Source organism: Schistocerca piceifrons, chromosome 2 (genome assembly GCF_021461385.2).
Source record: "Schistocerca piceifrons isolate TAMUIC-IGC-003096 chromosome 2, iqSchPice1.1, whole genome shotgun sequence".
NCBI lineage: Eukaryota > Metazoa > Arthropoda > Insecta > Orthoptera > Acrididae > Schistocerca > Schistocerca piceifrons.
The window spans coordinates 881,381,212-881,401,650 of NC_060139.1; the positions used below are offsets into that span (position 1 = coordinate 881,381,212).

The 20,439-nt window shown below is 39.3% G+C and overlaps 1 protein-coding gene across 1 annotated transcript in view; it reads right to left on the minus strand.

Moving 5' to 3' along the window:
* LOC124776703 (glutathione S-transferase 1-1-like) overlaps positions 1 to 20,439 on the minus strand; it is a 97,971-nt gene that overhangs the window by 37,718 nt on the left and 39,814 nt on the right. The window contains exons 3-4 of the mRNA XM_047251813.1: positions 11,870 to 11,928; positions 7,496 to 7,637 (exon numbers count right to left, since the gene is read on the minus strand). Coding sequence (XP_047107769.1) covers positions 7,496 to 7,637; positions 11,870 to 11,928 — 201 coding nt within the window. The remainder of the gene's footprint in view (positions 1 to 7,495; positions 7,638 to 11,869; positions 11,929 to 20,439) is intronic.

Genomic DNA, 20,439 nt, shown 5'->3' on the forward strand with positions numbered 1-20,439 from the left:
TGTCAGGAGGCAGTCTACAATACAATATTTGAACGTTATTATTCCGAGAATGTTGTCGGCTTCTACTTAACCCTACCATATTTTCCCTGTGAAAATACCGGGACCCTGAAAAGCTGTCATAAACTAATCAACAGTTTCTTAAATGCTGTAACATGTGTGGGCCTCAGTATGTAAAACCCGATTCTACTTAAACTTCTTGTAGAAATTAAGGGGAAGTATCAAGTCAACCCTCGATTACCGCAATTAATGTGGAAGCTGCTTGGTCTTCAATATCTGAGCTTTGATTTAATGACACCCATTTAACAAAACATTTTGATACTGGGAATGTTTTACATTTTTAAACACATGTTTGTACGAAAAGAAAATAAGCAGAATATCTAACAATGTGTGAAATACACTTCGCAACAGCTTAAAAAATTTATTTATTTATTTATTTATTTATTTATTTATTTACTTAATTACTTTTTGCCGAAAACAGAAGAAAAACCAACTTTCGTTTGCCTCATTTATTGTGCTTCAGCCTGCACGATATCAAAGTTCCCACTCAGTGCAATCAAATAGTACGTGGCATTGCAAATTTTATATTAAATTTCTTAACTAAGCTTTTTTTTCTTCGAGGAAAGGTAATAATTGTTTTATGTTGGTACAAAAGGTGCATTTTCTTGTAGACATAACAGCAGTGTTCAGACAAATGACAACACACCACATCAACTGCCAACAAGACTACTTTAACTTTGTAGTCTGCCTTCTCTGCCCACAGAAACCGCTAAAATGTTGGAAGAATAAGTGGGGTAAGAGTCGATCCAGCACACCTCACTCCAAGAAATTGCAAAAATTATTTGCTTCTTAAATTAGATAGACAGTGTGAAGAATATTCAGAACATATTTGCGTCCCAGCTAAAATTCCGGCGACTCGGGAAACAGAAGCCAAATAAGGGATTGACACGTTTTCTTTACGAGACGAATTCCAGCCGGCAGGTGTGCTTCTACTGTTCACTGACAGAGAAACAGGCGACAATGAAATTTTTCTGCATTGTCGTTCTTTCATAGCACAGTTACGTCGAGTAATTCGATTTGGTCAGTTCATCGCTCCGTGTCTAAAGGAAAAATCTTTGAGCTCGTGTGCCGTCTTTAAAGTAAAAATATTTGTGCTCACGTGTGGTGTAGTACGATTGGAACTGGATACTTCCTTTCCTTTTACAATTTTTTTTTGTTTCGGCTGTTGGTTGACAATTTTGTGACTTAACATGAATAACAGTGAAAAAAGCAAACGTGTAAAATTAAGTGGGGTGGCATTTCGAAAATTATCGATGGAAAGGCGACAACGCGCAGCCAATGTTCTAAAAACGCTTTGTAGAGTAGATAAATTTTTCCCAAAGGATGTTGCTGGTTCTACCTCGAATTCAAGAGTACGGATGATATTTCTGGCACTGCAGCTGTTGCAAAAGAAGTAAATATAGACGAAACAAAAGTTAAAAATGAAGAAAAGCAGATTGTTCCTGATTTCGAGTTTCACGAAAAACTAAGTGTCGAGTAACACATTACAAAAAGAAAGTGATGATTCTGCAGAATGGTGTGTCAATGAATCAACAATCGACCTTCTCTTACAACGTGGCATTAATCAAAATTGTAACGGTGATTTTTATAATTCAAGAAGATCAATAGGTGATAAAACCAGATATTTGAACAAAAATTTATTTTACCGTAAACTTATAAATCGTGGGGAATCAACTGTGTTATTTTCTAGTATACTCTTATGGCACCTGTGCTGTTTTTTGTGCACCATGTAAATTGCTCAGAGGTAAGGCCGTGATTGTTACTAATGGTATTACAAATTGGGAAAATATTTCTAATATTAATCTCATCATGAGACTTCACTTTAACACCAAAATTCTGTGTTATCACTCTTAACAAGAAAAAAGTCACTTGGAACAACAGATAACCATTTCGAGTCATATGTTGAGCCATTTTCTGTCTCTGGTTCAGTGTGCCGAAAAGGGTGTTTGCAGTAGTGAAGTAGCTAAAAAGTCGTGGACTTCCCTACGTGGATACGTTGAAAGATTCCATTCATTATGTAATCGCCAATTTATGATGTCACTTCAACTTATAGCCGAGACTGATCCTTTTCTCGCAGAGCATATTGAACGATATGGAAATCCAGGGCAGGGACATAGAAGTTATCTTTCTTCAACCATCTGTGACGAAATAAGAGCGCTTCTTTATGAATGAATAGAAAGAATTACCGTAAGTTAAATAAAACAGGCCAAATATTTCTCTGTAATAGTAGATTCTAGTATGGACATTTCACTTACTGATCAATTATCTTTCATATTAAGATATGTGAACGAGAATGGTGAACCTGTTGAACGTTTCCTTCTGTTTTTAACAAACCTGGGACCCAAGCCCGAAAACTTTGCTGAGGCCGTACTAAAAATTCCGTCTACAAATTCTATTGATATTAGTCACTGTGGAGGCCAGTCATATGACAACGCAAGCAAATGTCAGGAACCTACACTGGTTTGCAGGCACGCATTAGAGAATGAAATCCGAAAGTGCACTATGTGCCTTGTGCAGCACTTTCTTTGAATGTAGTCGGAACTAGTGCAGCAAGCTGTTGTCAGGAAGCAAGTTCATTTTTCAGTGTAGTGCAAAACCTTTATAATTTTTTCTCTGCTTCTACACAGCGCTGGGATAAATTACTATCTTTCGCGAAACCAGGAAGTAAAACGGTAAAAAGTTTACCAAAAACACGTTGGTCAGCATGAGAGGAAGGGTGTGTAAGTCTATATGGAAACTGGGAGGGCGTTATCAATGCTCTTCACACATATTGCCAACAATACGTTTGAAAAAAAAAACACTTGTGCGAAATGAAGCTTCAGCTTTATTGAATCAACTCAGCAGACTAGAAACAGTATACATGATGACAGTTTGGAAGTACATACTCCGGAGACTTAATAGTGTAAATCTGAAATTGCAATCTGTAAATATTGATACCAAAATAGTGCATGAATTATAGGAATCACTTGCAGGACTTATTACAGCTATTCGTGGCATGTTCGACTATTATGAAAATAAATCCATGTAGATTGTGACTGATATAGACTGTGAATGTACCTACAAAAGATCACGAAAACGCTAACTTAATGACGACGAAGAAGGACTCACTGGAAGAGAAAAATTTAAAGTCGAAACATTTCTCCCAGTAGGACAACTTGTACCCCGAATTAGTGAGGAGGAAGGAAAGCTATAGAACACTGTTGGACTCCTTCGGTTTTCAGGAACCGTAAGAACAGTTTGTTCACCTGACAATATTGCTGAACGTGCAGCAAAACTCCAAGCGTCATGTGATACCGATTTAGAGCCTTCCTTCCCTAGTGAATGTGTACATTTCCGGAACTTTCGAAATCTTCTGAGATTAGGGATATACCAGTCGCAATAGCAAATTTTTTAGAAAAGAGGTTACAGCCCGTGTTTCCGAATGTTGACGTCGCCTTTAGAATATTTCTATGTATGGCACTTAAAATTGTTCCGCAGTACGCTCGTTTTCGCCTCTTAAGAGACTGAGTCGCACCTACGTTCTACGTTGTCTGAGGAGAGATTGAATGCCTTGTCTATTCTTCACATCGAAGCCGACCTCCCAATTGACAACCGCCTGAACTATGAAGATATGATCAACGAGTTTTCTGCCGAAAACGCCAGACGCAAACTTTCCTGACTGGTGAGTTTGTATATTTATTCATATTAGTTTAAAATATTTAAGATTACAATGTGATTTTTACTATAACTTTGAGCACATTCATTGGATTTACAAACTAAGTATTCCCTGTTTATTTTACAATTGCCGATGGCAGAACGCGGAACTAAACCTTGTGTACGTGCAGACGTGACCGAAGGCGCCCGACAATGCTAAACAATACTGGAATGACCCAGGCCGCTCGGCGCTGTACAGTCAAGTCATATTGATACTGTAGTATATTACAACTCATGCGTACTCTTGGCGTCTGCTGAAATTTATAGTTTCGCGGAAATATACGTTATCGGAGAGTACGCCGCTCAGATGAAAAAGTGTTAATAACGTAGTCTGTCGATAATTACGTAAAAGTTTTGCTAATACCGTTAGAAAAAGCATGGTGAGAGCAGTAGCTGCAGTACAAAACTGGTCAGCCCTTACGTGGTTAAACGTATTGTGTACACTTATTATGCAGCATCTAGTTACACAGATCCTAATGCTTTACACGTTAACTATTAGATTATAAAACAAATTTGAATTTTCCACACTAGTCTGTAAAATTATGTAATAGCAAGTCCAGTTCTGTGTTTGTTCGTCTGTATTTAGTTATTAGTTCGTGCATCGAAATCTCTATTTCATTTCTTACACTTTCCTGTAGACTCACGTATTAATACCGAACGTGTTTTTTTATCTGCTACACATTCAAGTTATTAGATCGTAAAGCGACAGTTTAATTTTAAGTTCATATTACTTTCTAATGTACGGCACATTCGCTTCAATTTTTAGATCGTGTAACAATTTTTTTATTTTCATTATCAACGGTTTCGTGTAAAAGAACATATTAAAAGTGAATGTATAAAAAATCCGTTGTCTCCTACACGCTCTGCTGAATTTGTAGGCCATAAAAGAAAAGTTATTTTCCTTGTGTTCGTTTCTGTTGTCTTTCGACAGAAGAATGTGTTAACACAATGGAGTTTTAAGTTTGTTTTATCTGCTGCCGTACAAGTACAGTTCAGGAACTACATTGCATTTTGATTGACCGCGACTAGACCACTGATGCGTCCTTCAGAACAACGTATGGCAGAATACGGTAACAGTTCACAGCGCTCCCACCCAAAACGGCAATTGTGAAGTTATCGGGTAATAGTTATTACTTAAAACATGCTCTGTGGGGGGAGGGGGGTATAATATGGTGTGCCTAGGGGCGCAAAATTTTTAAATCCGCCACCGGTTGCACTGCGTGTTCACACACACTTCTACTCTGCCCAGCATTGAAGTCCGATGTCAGTTCCGCCACAGTTTTCCGCCTGTGCTGGTTTACCAGTCTGCCCAGCCTACGACGTCAGACATCTGTCATGATGTGTGGCTGCCCAACCCCGTGATGTCTGGGCGTGGTTTTGCCACATGTTGAAGACCCGACAAGTCGCGCAGTTTTCAAAATGCTCGTGCCAAGCCTGTGGGCCATCTCCATCTAAACTCAGTCAAATTCAGATAGACCACGCACCTTGCCCATTCTACTCACGGACTGCACGTGCATTGACACTATATGCATCGTGCACGCGCGCACGACAGAGAGAAAGAGAGAGAGAGAGAGAGAGAGAGAGAGCGCATGAATGCTTGATACGTAACACCTTGTGCTGGGGTTGTGACTAAATGACAGATACTTTATCTGTGATTCGCATTACTCGGCGCCATACACACCAAGGAGCCAATGAAGTAGGAAGAGTGGTTATACTCATGTATTTTGTACTTCTGCAACCAGCCTAAACAGGTAAATGAAACACTAACATGTCTGAACAGGAAGATGTTGCAGACGTAATGTGCACAAAAATTTGTATTCAGTTCTAATCACTTAAAGTTTCCACTACTCATGGCGCGTTAAATCGTGGAGGTTCCGCAAAACGAACGAGTGACTCCACAGTTTTACTTGTCACATCCTATCGAAAGACCGGGTGCGCTCAAAAATATGGAAAACACCAAAAACCCAACACTTTACCACCCCGAATATGATGTAGGAAAACAGTTAGCGTTCTGAATAGCTTCCAGTCGTCTTGGAATGCATAAATACAAATCTTACCTCGTCTTCGAGGGAATCTACTAACATTCTTCCTGCAAAACAGTGGTAAGGTCAGGTAACAATGTTGGAATGTGGATAGCGATCAGGCACCCTTCTCTTCGAAGCTGATCACAAAGAATCAGTCATGTTTGAGATGTTGTGGCTTTGGTGGCCGAGGAGATGCTACAATTCACTCTCTCCCTCCCTCCCTCCCCCGCCCCCCCCCCCCCCTACACACACAAAACCAGTCCTGGACGATGTGAGCTGCGTAAACAGAGCCCTACAGTCTTTGAAAATAGCATCGCACAATGGGATGTACCTGATCAGCCAAAATGGTCACAAATCCTTGGCAATAATGTGACCTTACAGAGAAACCATGGTGTCCATGGCATACTACTATAGAGCTGCCCAAAATAATCACCCAACCTCTATCATGTCTAGCTCTTGGGGCATAAGCTCTGCCAGAATTTGGTAAGTGTGCACCAAGACTCATCCGACCAAGTGACTTTCTACCATTTCCCCACAGCCCAGGTTTTATGACTGTGGCACAACGTTTTCCTGTTATGGGCATTTACATCACAGGAGATGTTTTGGAATTCCAGGTCGCCTTGCAATCCGCTGCTTATGAAGTTCCCTTCGTATTGCTATGGTGCTTCGTATTGCTCGGGAGTACAACATTCAGTTCTTTCGTCACTTTTGCAACTGTCGTAGTCGCCATCTTACTTTTGATCACAATCCTCTTCCACGACCGTCCGTTATGATCACTCAAACTTTCGTCCACATTGTGACAGCGGATGATATTTTTCCGCTTTCCTTGTATGTGGTATAAATCTTCTATACAGTGCCTTTTGAAACATTAAACACTTTGGCAAACTTGACCAAGGAAGAACCCACCATACGAACACCAACAATTTGCCATGTTCGAATGCACTGAGATCCGACGTAATGCACTTACAACACAGAAATTTGTTCTGACCATGACTGACACTTGCAACGTATTGAGGACATTGCGTATGTGCCGTTTGTTGTCAAATACAACAGCGTAACCTGCACGTTTGGCTCACTTCTACATTTATGTTCAAGCATTCATTTCACGCGGTATTTCGAAGTTTTTGTCTAACCCGTCCATGTTCAGCAGCTATTGGAGAGAACAGATTCAAGCACAAGACTTCCTGCAGTTAGTGACAGTGTATCTGCCTATTTGAAATGACATACCTACTCATTTACAGTGCTCATCTAGAGTTACACCCACGTTCTTCAATTTCAAGAAGAATGGAGAGCATGTTTTCATGGAATGGAGGACTAAGAAACTTCTGATGTTATAATAAATTGGGATTTCTCCACATTTCGTTTTAGGCACACATTTTGCACCCATAAAAAGAATAAAGTCTTCATTCATCTGGACGATGGGAGTGTTGATATCTTTAGTTTGGCGCTTATGTAATGGTTGACATCACTGGAATTACATTTGCAGGACGGAATCCACGAAATGTTACTTATATCCAAAAGCAACAGCAGGCGTTGGACCTACCTTTTTGTCACACAACTTTCGCAGTGGCTTTGTTCAGTACTTACTGCAATTGCTTCTGTTATCAAGTATCAGACATACTTTAACCGCAAACAAGCATTTTGAAAAAAATTAGTAACTAACAATAAAACCACATTTAACGGCCCACAGTTCACCTAGCAGAGTCTAAGCTACACTTTACCTGATAATCACTGTAGCTCATCCAGAGTGTTCCAGCATCGAAAAACAACATCCTGTTGACAGTTGCCCTTCGCTTAGGATCCCGTGGGTATAATGAATCATCCTCGGCATAATTGTCCACGAGATACCCTATAATCGCTCGACTGCAAATAGAATGATAAAAATCTTTATTACACGCAATTTTTAGCATAATTAACAGGTATTCAACATGAAATTAAAGTATTTACAGAGGAGATGATTTACGCCATGCATGCTGCTATTGCAATTAAATATTGTAGATTGCAAATGTGACATCAAAATTTAATACAGTAAAATTTAGTTGATCTCGGACTACATTAATTCATTATTGCACACGATATATTCACTCGTTACAGATAGCCAAATCTCTATTTAGGTTCGCGATGTAGATGTCAGCTCGTTCTTCTTGGAAATCTTCACACACATACAATAAATGTTCACACGCTGGGGTTACCTATTTTTGGCCAAGACAAATCATCCCAACAACAGAATTTGCTGCAAACCCTCAATTCCAGCTTCCTACTTTCGGTAGGCCACAAAGAAACTAAAAGCTATACAATGTCTCATCCTTATATGTCCAGGGTGAAATGGCTCTGAGCACTATGGGACTTAACTTCTGAGGTCATCAGTTCCCTAGAACTTAGAACTACTTAAACCTATCCATCCTAAGGACATCACACACATCAATGCCCGAGGCAGGAGTCGAACCTGCGAGCGTAGCAGTCGCGCGGTTCCAGACTGTAGCTACACTCCTGGAAATTGAAATAAGAACACCGTGAATTCATTGTCCCAGGAAGGGGAAACTTTATTGACACATTCCTGGGGTCAGATACATCACATGATCACACTGACAGAACCACAGGCACATAGACACAGGCAACAGAGCATGCACAATGTCGGCACTAGTACAGTGTATATCCACCTTTCGCAGCAATGCAGGCTGCTATTCTCCCATGGAGACGATCGTAGAGATGCTGGATGTAGTCCTGTGGAACAGCTTGCCATGCTATTTCCACCTGGCGCCTCAGTTGGACCAGCGTTCGTGCTGGACGTGCAGACCGCGTGAGACGACGCTTCATCCAGTCCGAAACATGCTCAATGGGGGACAGATCCGGAGATCTTGCTGGCCAGGGTAGTTGACTTACACCTTCCAGAGCACGTTGGGTGGCACGGGATACATGCGGACGTGCATTGTCCTGTTGGAACAGCAAGTTCCCTTGCCGGTCTAGAAATGGTAGAACGATGGGTTCGATGACGGTTTGGATGTACCGTGCACTATTCAGTGTCCCCTCGACGATCAGCAGTGGTGTACGGCCAGTGTAGGAGATCGCTCCCCACACCATGATGCCGGGTGTTGGCCCTGTGTGCCTCGGTCGTATGCAGTCCTGATTGTGGCGCTCACCTGAACGGCGCCAAACACGCATACGACCATCATTGGCACCAAGGCAGAAGCGACTCTCATCGCTGAAGACGACACGTCTCCATTCGTCCCTCCATTCACGCCTGTCGCGACACCACTGGAGGCGGGCTGCACGATGTTGGGGCGTGAGCGGAAGACGGCCTAACGGTGTGCGGGACCGTAGCCCAGCTTCATGGAGACGGTTGCGAATGGTCCTTGCCGATACCCCAGGAGCAACAGTGTCCCTAATTTGCTGGGAAGTGGCGGTGCGGTCCCCTACGGCACTGCGTAGGATCCTACGGTCTTGGCGTGCATCTGTGCGTCGCTGCGGTCCGGTCCGAGGTCGACGGGCACGTACACCTTCCGCCGACCACTGGCGACAACATCGATGTACTGTGGAGACCTCACGCCCCACGTGTTGAGCAATTCGGCGGTACGTCCACCCGGCCTCCCGCATTCCCACTATACTCCCTCGCTCAAAGTCCGTCAACTGCACATACGGTTCACGTCCACGCTGTCGCGGCATGCTACCAGTGTTAAAGACTGCGATGGAGCTCCGTATGCCACGGCAAACTGGCTGACACTGACGGTGGCGGTGCACAAATGCTGCGCAGCTAGCGCCATTCGACGGCCAACACCGCCGTTCCTGGTGTGTCCGCTGTGCCGTGCGTGTGATCATTGCTTGTACAGCCCTCTCGCAGTGTCCGGAGCAAGTATGTTGGGTCTGACACACCGGTGTCAATGTGTTCTTTTTTCCATTTCCAGGAGTGTATTAGAACCGCTGGGATACTCTGGCCGGCTGTCCAGGGTGAAGCAGCTAAAGCAGATAACCCCAGATATACGTACCCAGAATGGATAAATATATCAAGGTGCGGTTTTCGCCAAGTTATAGTGAATAATGAAGTATATTTTCTGACGTTCGCAAGGAATTTTTATCGTTTATTGTCGCCGATTTACGACACCGACTCTTTTTCTAATCTATCTACTTTTTTGTGTCACATGAAAGAAGCTTCTAAGACAATTTGATCAACATAACATGTGTGGGATCAAATAGTATCAAGAAAACAGCCTTGTAAACCATCGCCTTGCCATCAGGAGAAGAGGAAGCCTGCTACTGGGCATCGCGGAACATAGAAGTGTCAAGTGGTTGCATACCTGTAGGCACCTATGACCTTCGTCACGCGTTCTCTCTGTAATGGTACATTTTTAGTGCTCAACAAACGCGAGGGTGGCATTGAGGATGTTGCCGAACTGAGGGGTTATAGAGAGACCCCTCTGCCGTTTTATTCAAATATGTGTCGATGTTACATACCCCATAACCACGCCACAGGAGGGTGCAAAGCAGGACGGTTAAAAAAAACACCCTTTGCTGCTTCAAATAGTGTTAACATTTCGTCGAACGACTTTGAACGGACCCTTGTAGTTCTGTATGGTACACCAGAGAAAAACTCGCTGTCACACTGCACTCCAAAGGGTTGTTATAGGTCCACGATGTCTGTAGAGATCGTTTGAAGCATCTGTGGGATGTCAGCAGTATCGAAGTTTGTCAAGAACGTTGTCCTTTTGCTCATCGCACTTTGAACTTTCATTTCCGACTGCATTACATGTGGCAGTCAACACATCATCAAGGCAAGGGATGGTTTCATTCACACCCTGTGGCCTTCTAGTGTTGGTTGTAAGTGGCGTTTTTCTTAAATGTTTTCCTCGGCCACACATAAGAAAATCGCACGATTTCAACGCTGGGCATCGCAATTCTAACCTCCATCGCGGAGGCGTCAAGAAAAGGGTTGTTTGCTGGCAAGAGGGGCTGCGACTATCTTCCCATTGTATGACACGTCCAAGGTGGCGTTGGGCAGAGTTATGGTGAAATTTGATGCCAATCTGACATCAGTAATCCACCTTACTCCTTACACCTCAGTTCATGGCTTGTAGAAAATGAACTAACGTTAAATCACAGTAAGACTCAGTTTTTACAGTTTCTAACACACAATTCAACAAAACCTGAAGTTTTAATCTCACAGAACGGGCATATGATTAGTGAAACTGAACAGTTCAAATTCCTAGGTGTTCAGATAGATAGTAAGCTGTCGTGGAAAGCCCACGTTCAGGATCTTGTTCAAAGACTTAATACTGCCATTTTCACTATTCGAACGGTATTGAAAGTGAGTGATACTTCGACCAGTGAATTAGTCTACTTTGCTTATTTTCATTTACTTATGTCGTATGGTATTATGTTTTGGGGTAACTCTTCCCATTCTAGAAGGATATTTTTGGCTCAGAAACGGGCGGTTCGGGCAATAAGTGGTGTGAGTTCACGAACCTCTTGTCGACCTCTGTTCACGAGTCTGGGTATTTTGACACTGGCCTCTCAATATTTATATTCCTTATTGTCGTTTCTTGTGACCAATATTAGGTTATTTCCAACAACAAGCAGCTTTCACTCGGTTAATACTCGACAGAAATCAAACCCCCATTTGGATCGGACTTCCTTAACTCTTGTGCAAAAAGGTGTGCAGTATACTGATGCATAAATTTTCAAAAATCTTAGCAGTAATTCACACGCTTTCAAATCGAAACTGAAGAGTTTCCTCATGGGTCACTCCTTCTATTCTGTCGAGGAGTTCCTTGAAAAATTAAGCTGATTCTCATTGTATTGCTGATAGCGTTTGCTTAAACTTATGGACTGATTTTCTTTCAGGTTCATGAACATTTATTTTTATCTGTTATCAATTTTATGTTGTAAGTTCATGTACTGACACGTTCCATGACCGTGGAGATATGCTCCTCAATTTGGTCCTACGGAACTTGACATGTAAATATAAAAAAATAAACTCTACCTCTCCATTTATATATCTATCCTCATAATACCATTTTCAGCTTCTGAACAGACACACATAACACCCCCCCCCCCACACACACACACACGGGAAGAAGCACAGGCAATACTTAAGTACTAACCTCTCTGATAAGTAAAATCCATTGTCATCGAGAACTGGCACCTGATGCTGTGGATTCATCTGCAACAATGCATGTGAGCTTTATTTCTCTTATTACCAATCAGAAACATAATTGCAGTAAACTTTTATGGTACACAAACAGGAGGCTTTCATATGTCACAGCTCTGTAGTATGCATGTAGAGAGAGTCGAGAATTTTTGCCAGACTAGGAATCAAAACCAAACTCCCCACTTGCTGTGAGCAACTGGGTTTACTATTAGACAATTTGAGCACACTCCTGCCGTGACTCAAATGTTGTCTTGTTTTTAGTTTCCAGCGACCAAGAGGTTCTCTCTCTCCCTCTGTGTGTGTGTGTGTGTGTGTGTGTGTGTGTGTGTGTGTGTGTGTGTGTGTGTGTGATTATATATATATGTGGGGTATTAGAAAAAAAATGGTTCAAATGGCTCTGAGCACTATGGGACTTAACTGCTGAGGTCATCAGTCCCCTAGAACTTAGAACTACTTAAACCTAACTAACCTAAGGACATCACACACATCCATGCCTGAGGCAGGATTCGAACCTGCAACTGTAGCGGTCGCGCGGTTCCAGACTGTAGCGCCTAGAACCGCTCGGCCACTCCGGCCGGCGGGTATTAGCATCCGTTGGAAAACAAGACAGTGGATAACTGCAGTTCATCTCACCACAAGGGATGTAGATGAAATGTACACCGACGTGAAATAAATGACTGGATCATTGGGGATGAAATAAATGCAGATGCAACGATATTAAATGATATCAATACAAGCAGTTAATGCATGCTTAACCGACAACGTGATTGTATCTTCATGGAATTCATTGTTACTTCAGTGCATTTAATTCCCTTTGCACTTCTGTAATATGTTAAATTCATGGAAGATCAGCTATTTTTCAAGCAAATTTGAAATTTTTGTCATTAGTTTCACTTTATTTTGCAATTTATTTAAAACATCTTTTAACCTTTAATGCAAAGAAAAAGTTCGAAAGAATAAAGCAATAGTACGTCTTGTGATTTTAGGCTGTCCATAAATATTTAAGGGCATAATCTAGCTTGGAAACTATATCAGTGATCTCATCTACCCATTAAAGCCCAACACTGCATTTTTTCCTGCCTCTATGTGAAAGCTAATCTCAAGAACTACTGCAATTATTTTGATACTGTTTTCACTAACAGACTGATCCATGAGGAAGGTTTTTGTATATAATTTATTACCGCTACATCAGATACACTAACTCGGCATAGTGCTACTTCTCCAAATCTCTTTCAAGCGAGATTAATTAACAGATTAGAGGCAAGGTTCCTTGAGCTGAAATAAAATTAAAAGATGTAATAGCAGATTTACTAGAAAGTAACACAAAACAACCTCTTAATAATTTAAAGTCAAAATCACACTTAACAAAATTCTAGTATATTCTTATAAAGAAATTGAAAGTAAAGCCCCCTGAAACATGTTCAATATAAAATGCTGAAAAAATTCAAAATCCGCTCCTGCAAAATCAAAAGGACTTTGATTTGTCTCAGCTATACATGAAGAGAAGCTAACAAAAGCAGAAGGGAAAGAAATAACAATAAATCAGCACTGAAGTTCTTCATTTTATAAAAGCAAATTATTAAAAATACCAATTAAAACATTTGGGGGTAATAAAATCAATGCCAATCTAACTTCATATGAAACAGTTTGACCATCAGAATGTAAATAATCTAATGAAGTATAATTTGAATTTGATAAACAACCAACAATTATTACAACGTAAATGCTGAATCTAGTAAAACTTCAAAAATGAAAGACCATAAGAAAAAGAACATATGTATGTTAAATAAAGAAAAATCGCTCCGACAGCTATAGAAATTTTCAAATTAGAAACACAAGAAAAATAATAGAGTATTATTTTTTACAGAAGCTCTACTGGTCCACAGGAGAGCTTCTGTAAAGTTTGGAAGGTAGGAGACAAGGTACTGGCAGAAGTAAAGCTGTGAGGACAGGACATTAGTCGTGCTTGGGTAGCTCAGATGGTAGAGCACTTGCCCACGAAAGGCAAAGGTCCCGAATTCGAGTCTCGGTCTAGCACACAGTTATCATCTGCCAGGAAGTTTCTTATAATACACCACAGACTAATTCACAGGCCTTACAAGGTCCATTTTTCACAGTGTTAATAGGTTTACATTTCACTACATTGCAAGTATATGAATATGGAGTATCACCTTTTATAACTGCTGACACAATGTGTGGATTAACATTTTTTGTTGCCACAGTATTATCAGAACACTGCCTATCAACACGTTTATTTCAACACTTGGTTATCAGCTCTCCCCGAGACATCTCTCTGGATTTGAAGCTGCTGCATTATATTGACATTTTAGTAGATATGGTGTGATTATGCCTATGTGTTTAATTTACTGATAATATGTGTAATCACTTTTAGTGTAAGCAGTACATTTGACTTCAATTCAAAAATATGAATTACTTATCAATCAAAACAGTTCTAATTATGTCTACAAGAATTTTTATTATATTAGTGTACCATTTATTGTTATACTACTAGTAAACATTCTGTCAAAAAGACTGACTGAGGAAAAAATTCACTTTTATAATGCTGATTTGATTCAAAATGTTCAGTCCAAATACCAGACCCCTTCAGTTCTTTTTAATTATTCAGTTTTGGTGTGCAGATGTCATTAATTTCACAATTTGCAGTTATTATACAATCAAATGCTACTGTCTGTATCAGTATTACTTTTTATTCTAGCTCTCTTAAGAGGAAATATCATGAATGATTTCAAGGAGCTGTTCATGGGTAAAATATATGATTTATTGCAGTTAGTTTCAACCTAGAGGTTCAGTAAATATCGCTTTATTCTGTATTAATTGAAGCCAAATTAAGGAAAAGTGTAGTCAGTATAAAACTGCTAACCTTTTATAATAGCAATTAATTCCATTAACATTTGTAACATCTACATAGTTTAAATAAGATTTTACATTTTAACTGTAAAAATATTGTGTATGTTTATAAACATATCTCAAAATAAAAATATCGCCTTAATATTTTCAGTTTAACACATTAATCATAAGCTGTTAAAGTATTACAAGAAAAATTGTTTAACAAAAAGGTATTAAAAATAAACAACAAAAACCTTAAAATTTGAGTTGTGTCATTCTTGACCATAACAGATCATATAAAGAAAGAAGTTATATACATCAACTACTTAATACTTCACCTCAGCCATGATCAGAAGACTCTGATGTATAATAACCCTGCCTGACTGGCTTATCACTGGCACCTCCACTACCCAACCACCCAACCACCCTCACCCAGCCCTAGCAACTAAGGACGGAAACTTGAAATTTGCAGAGAGTGTTGATCTTCTGCTTAGGCAATGCTTAAGAAGGGATTTTCCTATCTTCCATCCCTAAGGGTGTGAGACAGGAGTCTGAAAGCTTTGTGAAAATATGTCGCTATTAAGGAGACCTAAACAACCTGATATTTGGTTTCTCAGTCAGAAATAAATGTGTTTCAGCAGTTGTGAAATTCATCCATTAAGGAGAAAAACAGTGCATTAAAATTTTTGAAAAATCATTATTGAAGAACTACTAAAACATTTAAGAAAATTGGTATTTGACTTTTGGTTGGCAATAAAAGAATGTACCTCAGTGTTTTTGGAAATTGAACCTTCTAAGACAGTGAAATAAGGGATGAAAATTTCTAAGAAAATATTTCGTCGTACTACAAATTTTTGAAGCTCCATCTATGAAATTTTCTATTTTAACACTCAGATAAAGAAATATTTGTTAGAGGATGCATGTTTCTGAGGAAGTATCACCACAACAATGCAAAACCATTGACTCTCATTACAATAATCACCTTTACATCAGTCCCACATTTGGAAAAGACCTTGGTCTTAATTAGTTGGAAAAGTTTAGAAGACGTTGCAATTCGTGAACAACATAAAAATTCCATTAAAGAAAAAATCAGTGCAAACTGTACACTGTACACAAGCAAAGCAGTGGATGCTAACCTAGTATCTAATGAACTTAGTTGAAAGAAAAGGTATAAAAAATAAAGAACCAGCAAACCAAACAAACAGTATTATTAAAACCAAAAAAATTATGAGAAAAATTTAGATAATCCAAGTTATAACGTAAAATAATCACAGCAGTCGTTAAAAGTTTTAAATAATGATGTGCAGCAATTATATGTGGAATACAAAAAATTAATAAAGATGGAAGTCTACAACCAGAAAGAGCCACAAAGAATAAAGCATTTACACCATACAAAATGTAATAACCCTTATCATCCAAAGGAAACTTGAATAGAAATTATCATCACTCAACATTAAGTAATAAAATAAACTAAAAAATAAGAAGCCATTAAACCAGTAGATAAGAAATATGGAAAACAGTTTAAACAATTAATTCACTTTAAACAATCTAATTAATTAAATCCCCTGCATAAAATACAACCAAACAAATGCATCCCACATAAAGACAATCTAGAGACGTCAAAACAAACAGATGTTAACAGTATAAAATTCATAATGGAAATCACGAAACATATATCTTGAGAATCGTTTCAATTATTAGTTATTTAAACTGCACATGTAAATAATAGTGCCATAAATAATGAGTGAGCCATTAAATGAGAAGAGGCATATTTTGGATAACCTATTGCCTAAATACTTATTAACTGAAGCTGACAAAGTAGAAACAGCAACAATCTTCAAGTCAGATTCGTAATTGCCCCAAGACAACTTATGAATATAAACAACTAATTAATAATAAAAACCAACCACAGTTGTAAGTATCAAGTACTAGATGAGAACAAATAAACACAAACAGTAACAAGAAGAGTGAATGAACTGAAGCAGATGCAGGAGTAGAACAGTCATAGCTGCAGGAAGTCAAGAGAAAATGGAACCTGTGCACTCTTAGTTACACCTCCCAAACAATGACTACACTAATATGCTTTTTTTCAGAAGAATTAGAAGCACAATCTTAGTAATATAATTTAACCCACAAAAATTTAATACCGAAGTAACAGAAATTAAAATGGGAAACATTACCAATGTAATCTCAAAGCAGTTAATACATTTGCCCATTAAGCCTTTACATAAGTAACTAAACAATAAGAAACTAATACTAAACCATTTACACCTAATAAAAATCTAATTCAGTTTGGCCTTATAAAAAACCCTTGAAACACTAAACTAAGATATTTTATACTTTTCACCAGGTACATAATCATCTCTATAATAAATAACTAAAGAATAAATAACGAAAGCTGTATAATAAAAGATATTCAAGCTCAAAGTTATTACCACTATGAAACCTTTTAAATTCGATAGTTCTTACACAGCAAAAAGACTATAACCACCAGGAAATAGTAAATATCTAAATGAAGATTAAAGTTCTTGAGAAAAGTAAAGAAAAATTAATCAACAAATAGGAAATAAATGTTTTAACATTAAAAATTTCTTATTAAAATAATCCCACAAAACAACATTTTTATCAAAATGCTTAAGTAAAACTGAAGAAACATTTGCCTATCAAATAAATTAGTTACATTTAAAGGTGATCAGTGTAAAAATGAAAGATGATATTCATAGAAATAACCAAGATGGGTTGTATGTACACCGGTATATTAAGAGCCATTTTGAGAATAAGAACACATGTATGAACAGCTCTAAAAAAAAAAATTACACTAAAAATGTAAAAGAAAATGAAGACATAATTCTTTTTAATAAACATAGTGCACCCACTACCCACTAAATTTGAAATTTCTGATGATCTTGGAAAGGACTCAAAGTGACAGTGGGTATTGTCCACCTGAATGTTAGTTAACACTATTTGATAAACAAAATAAACTGCAAGAGCCCTAACAATGACCAGGTGTTAAAGGAAGTGAAGCTTCACTACACCACCAATTTTTTGTTATTAAAGCACAAATAACCATTGTTATATGAGTAACAGATGGAACTGAAGACTTTACATCAACTTGATGACAACCAATCTAACAAGAAAACCACCTCATAAACTTAAAAGTAATGAAAAATAATTAAGCTTTAAACCTAAACAAGAAACCTCTTCATTATCCGAAAAATGCCACATACACCTAACTGTACGAAACCACCAGCAGGAATCGTTCTACCAAAAATTGGAGTCTCTACAAGAGCATCAAGAATTCAAACGTGACCCAAAAAATTTGGTATCTTAACTAAAAATGCTACAATCGTAAGAACATAAAATAATAATAACCAAAATCAAACATACATTTGCGACTGGAACAGGGAAGGGGGAACAGACAGTGGTACCAGAAGTAGACTGTGTGGATGTTGGTATCCATAAGCTGTGGGCGGCGTTTTACTGTGGATCATGGGAGCTTTATAAAGCTTTCATAGTCTCGTGGTGTGCATGCTAACCAATGTGGCGCCACTTCATGACGTCTACTCTCCTCAACTTTGCTGCCTCTAAATACAGTTGTTCATATGTTTTAAGGTAGGTGTTGTACAGGATGATGTCAGTGAGCCGGCCGCGGTGGTCTCGCGGTTAAGGCGCTCAGTCCGGAACTGCGCGACTGCTACGGTCGCAGGTTCGAATCCTGCCTCTGGCATGGATGTGTGTGATGTCCTTAGGTTAGTTAGGTTTAAGTAGTTCTAAGTTCTAGGGGACTGATGACCACAGATGTTAAGTCCCATAGTGCTCAGAGCCATTTGAACCATTTTTTGATGTCAGTGAGACAGAAGAACTTTCCAGCGAAGTTGCTCATGGTTATTCTCCTTCTGGAACGAATTACATCGGCTGTATATTCGTTATAAAAAATTATATTTCTGAAAGGCCGAGCAGACCCACAATTTACAGATTTGGAGTCCACATAATTGAAGTATATTCTGTTCCTAAGCCTTGACATAATTTCAACAAATCCGATTGATTGACCTATTCCAAATGCAGTGATGCACCTATAAGATGGATTAATCCAGTTCCAGAGACTGAAGATTGTGTGGTCTAAATGAAACAGCGGCCACGAGAATCATGTCATGAAGAGCGCCTAAACATTATACAAAGCATGGAATGAGGATATAAACAAACCTGTTTGTGAATTTGAAGAAAATAACTCCCACAAAACTGCTTCAGAACTTCTGAAGTTTCTGAATCATAGCTGGAAAGGTAATTTGATGAAAAATTTCTTGAGTAAGAATTTCATCCATCCCAGCAAGAAAGCCTGGCCTCTGTTTCATAGTGTGGCGGCCTCAACACCGACGAGGAAAGGTGCAACAGTTAAGGCAGAATCTCAATTTTCAGAACAGCGAACAAGAAATACAGTACAAAGATCAACTACAAAGGCGAAACGAGCGAATCACCACCACCTATAATCCGAACCAATTATCTTTAAAAGTACAAAACGGCTTAAACAATGTCCGAAACGTAAAGGCTGCCGTCTTCGATGGATTGACCAGTAACTACTCAGATACTGCGGATCTACCATTAAATGCTGAGTTACTTCCTTTTTCAGTTTCATATTGGAGTCAGCTTGACTAACAACAGTCTTTAAGAAGACTAGTATAACTGCACTCGGGGAACTGGAAAAACAACCACGCTTTCAACGAATCTTCAGACCAGCTGCACTTCTCCCTCTTGCATTCCTTGAGTGAATAATCCTAAATAAAATATCGCCGGCCATTGAAGCCCTATTCCTGGGGAAACGAGGTGGATTAAATACGCACCTTAACCATCCTTTTGGAAACTGCGTTTGAAAAGAAAAAAAGTACTGCTGTGTTCCTAGATCTGTGAACACCATACAACCAAATCTGGTAACAGGGACTTAATAAACTTTATCACGGGTGTTACCTGGATAAAGATCATTACCTTGCTGGACAATGTTTCTAATAACTGCCTGCTCAATGTTCACTCCGACCACATTCATAGTTTTACGGACAGGATGGTGGCCTGCATCTGTTCTTTCTCCTGTGTTCAACCATTTGGCTCACGATCTACCAGACATTGTCTCGCAGATTTGTATATATCGATGAGGTCTTTGTAGAGGCTCAACATTCGAAACTCTACATCTACATAACGCGTGTCACCTTACAGTATGTTGCGTAGGACACTTCTCGTACCACTACCATTTCGCCCTTTCCCAGTCACTTCTGCGAATGGCGCCTGCTAAGATAGAAGAAATTCTGACAGAGAGCCTGCATGTGTTGGACAAGTATTACAAACGGTGGAAGCTGAAACCAAGCCCACTGAGGCACAACAAGCAGCATTCTATACGAACAGCAAATATACAGATTTCAGTCAAAAATCTGCATAATTTATACATATCTACCTACAACTGTTCAGTAGCTTCAGGTGCTAAGCAATGTCACTCCACTTCTCATATGAAAACAGCAAGGTCGGTCTCTGTCACGTAGCACAGTCAGCGAAGGCCAAAAAATGTAGACTGGGGGAAAAATTCATATAGTTGCAATTTTTTGTACAGTGTTGGACCAGGGAGGGAGGGAGGGAGGAGTGTCGTGAACAACATACCAAAAATCTTGACCGTGAGGGTGTGAGCGGGGGTGT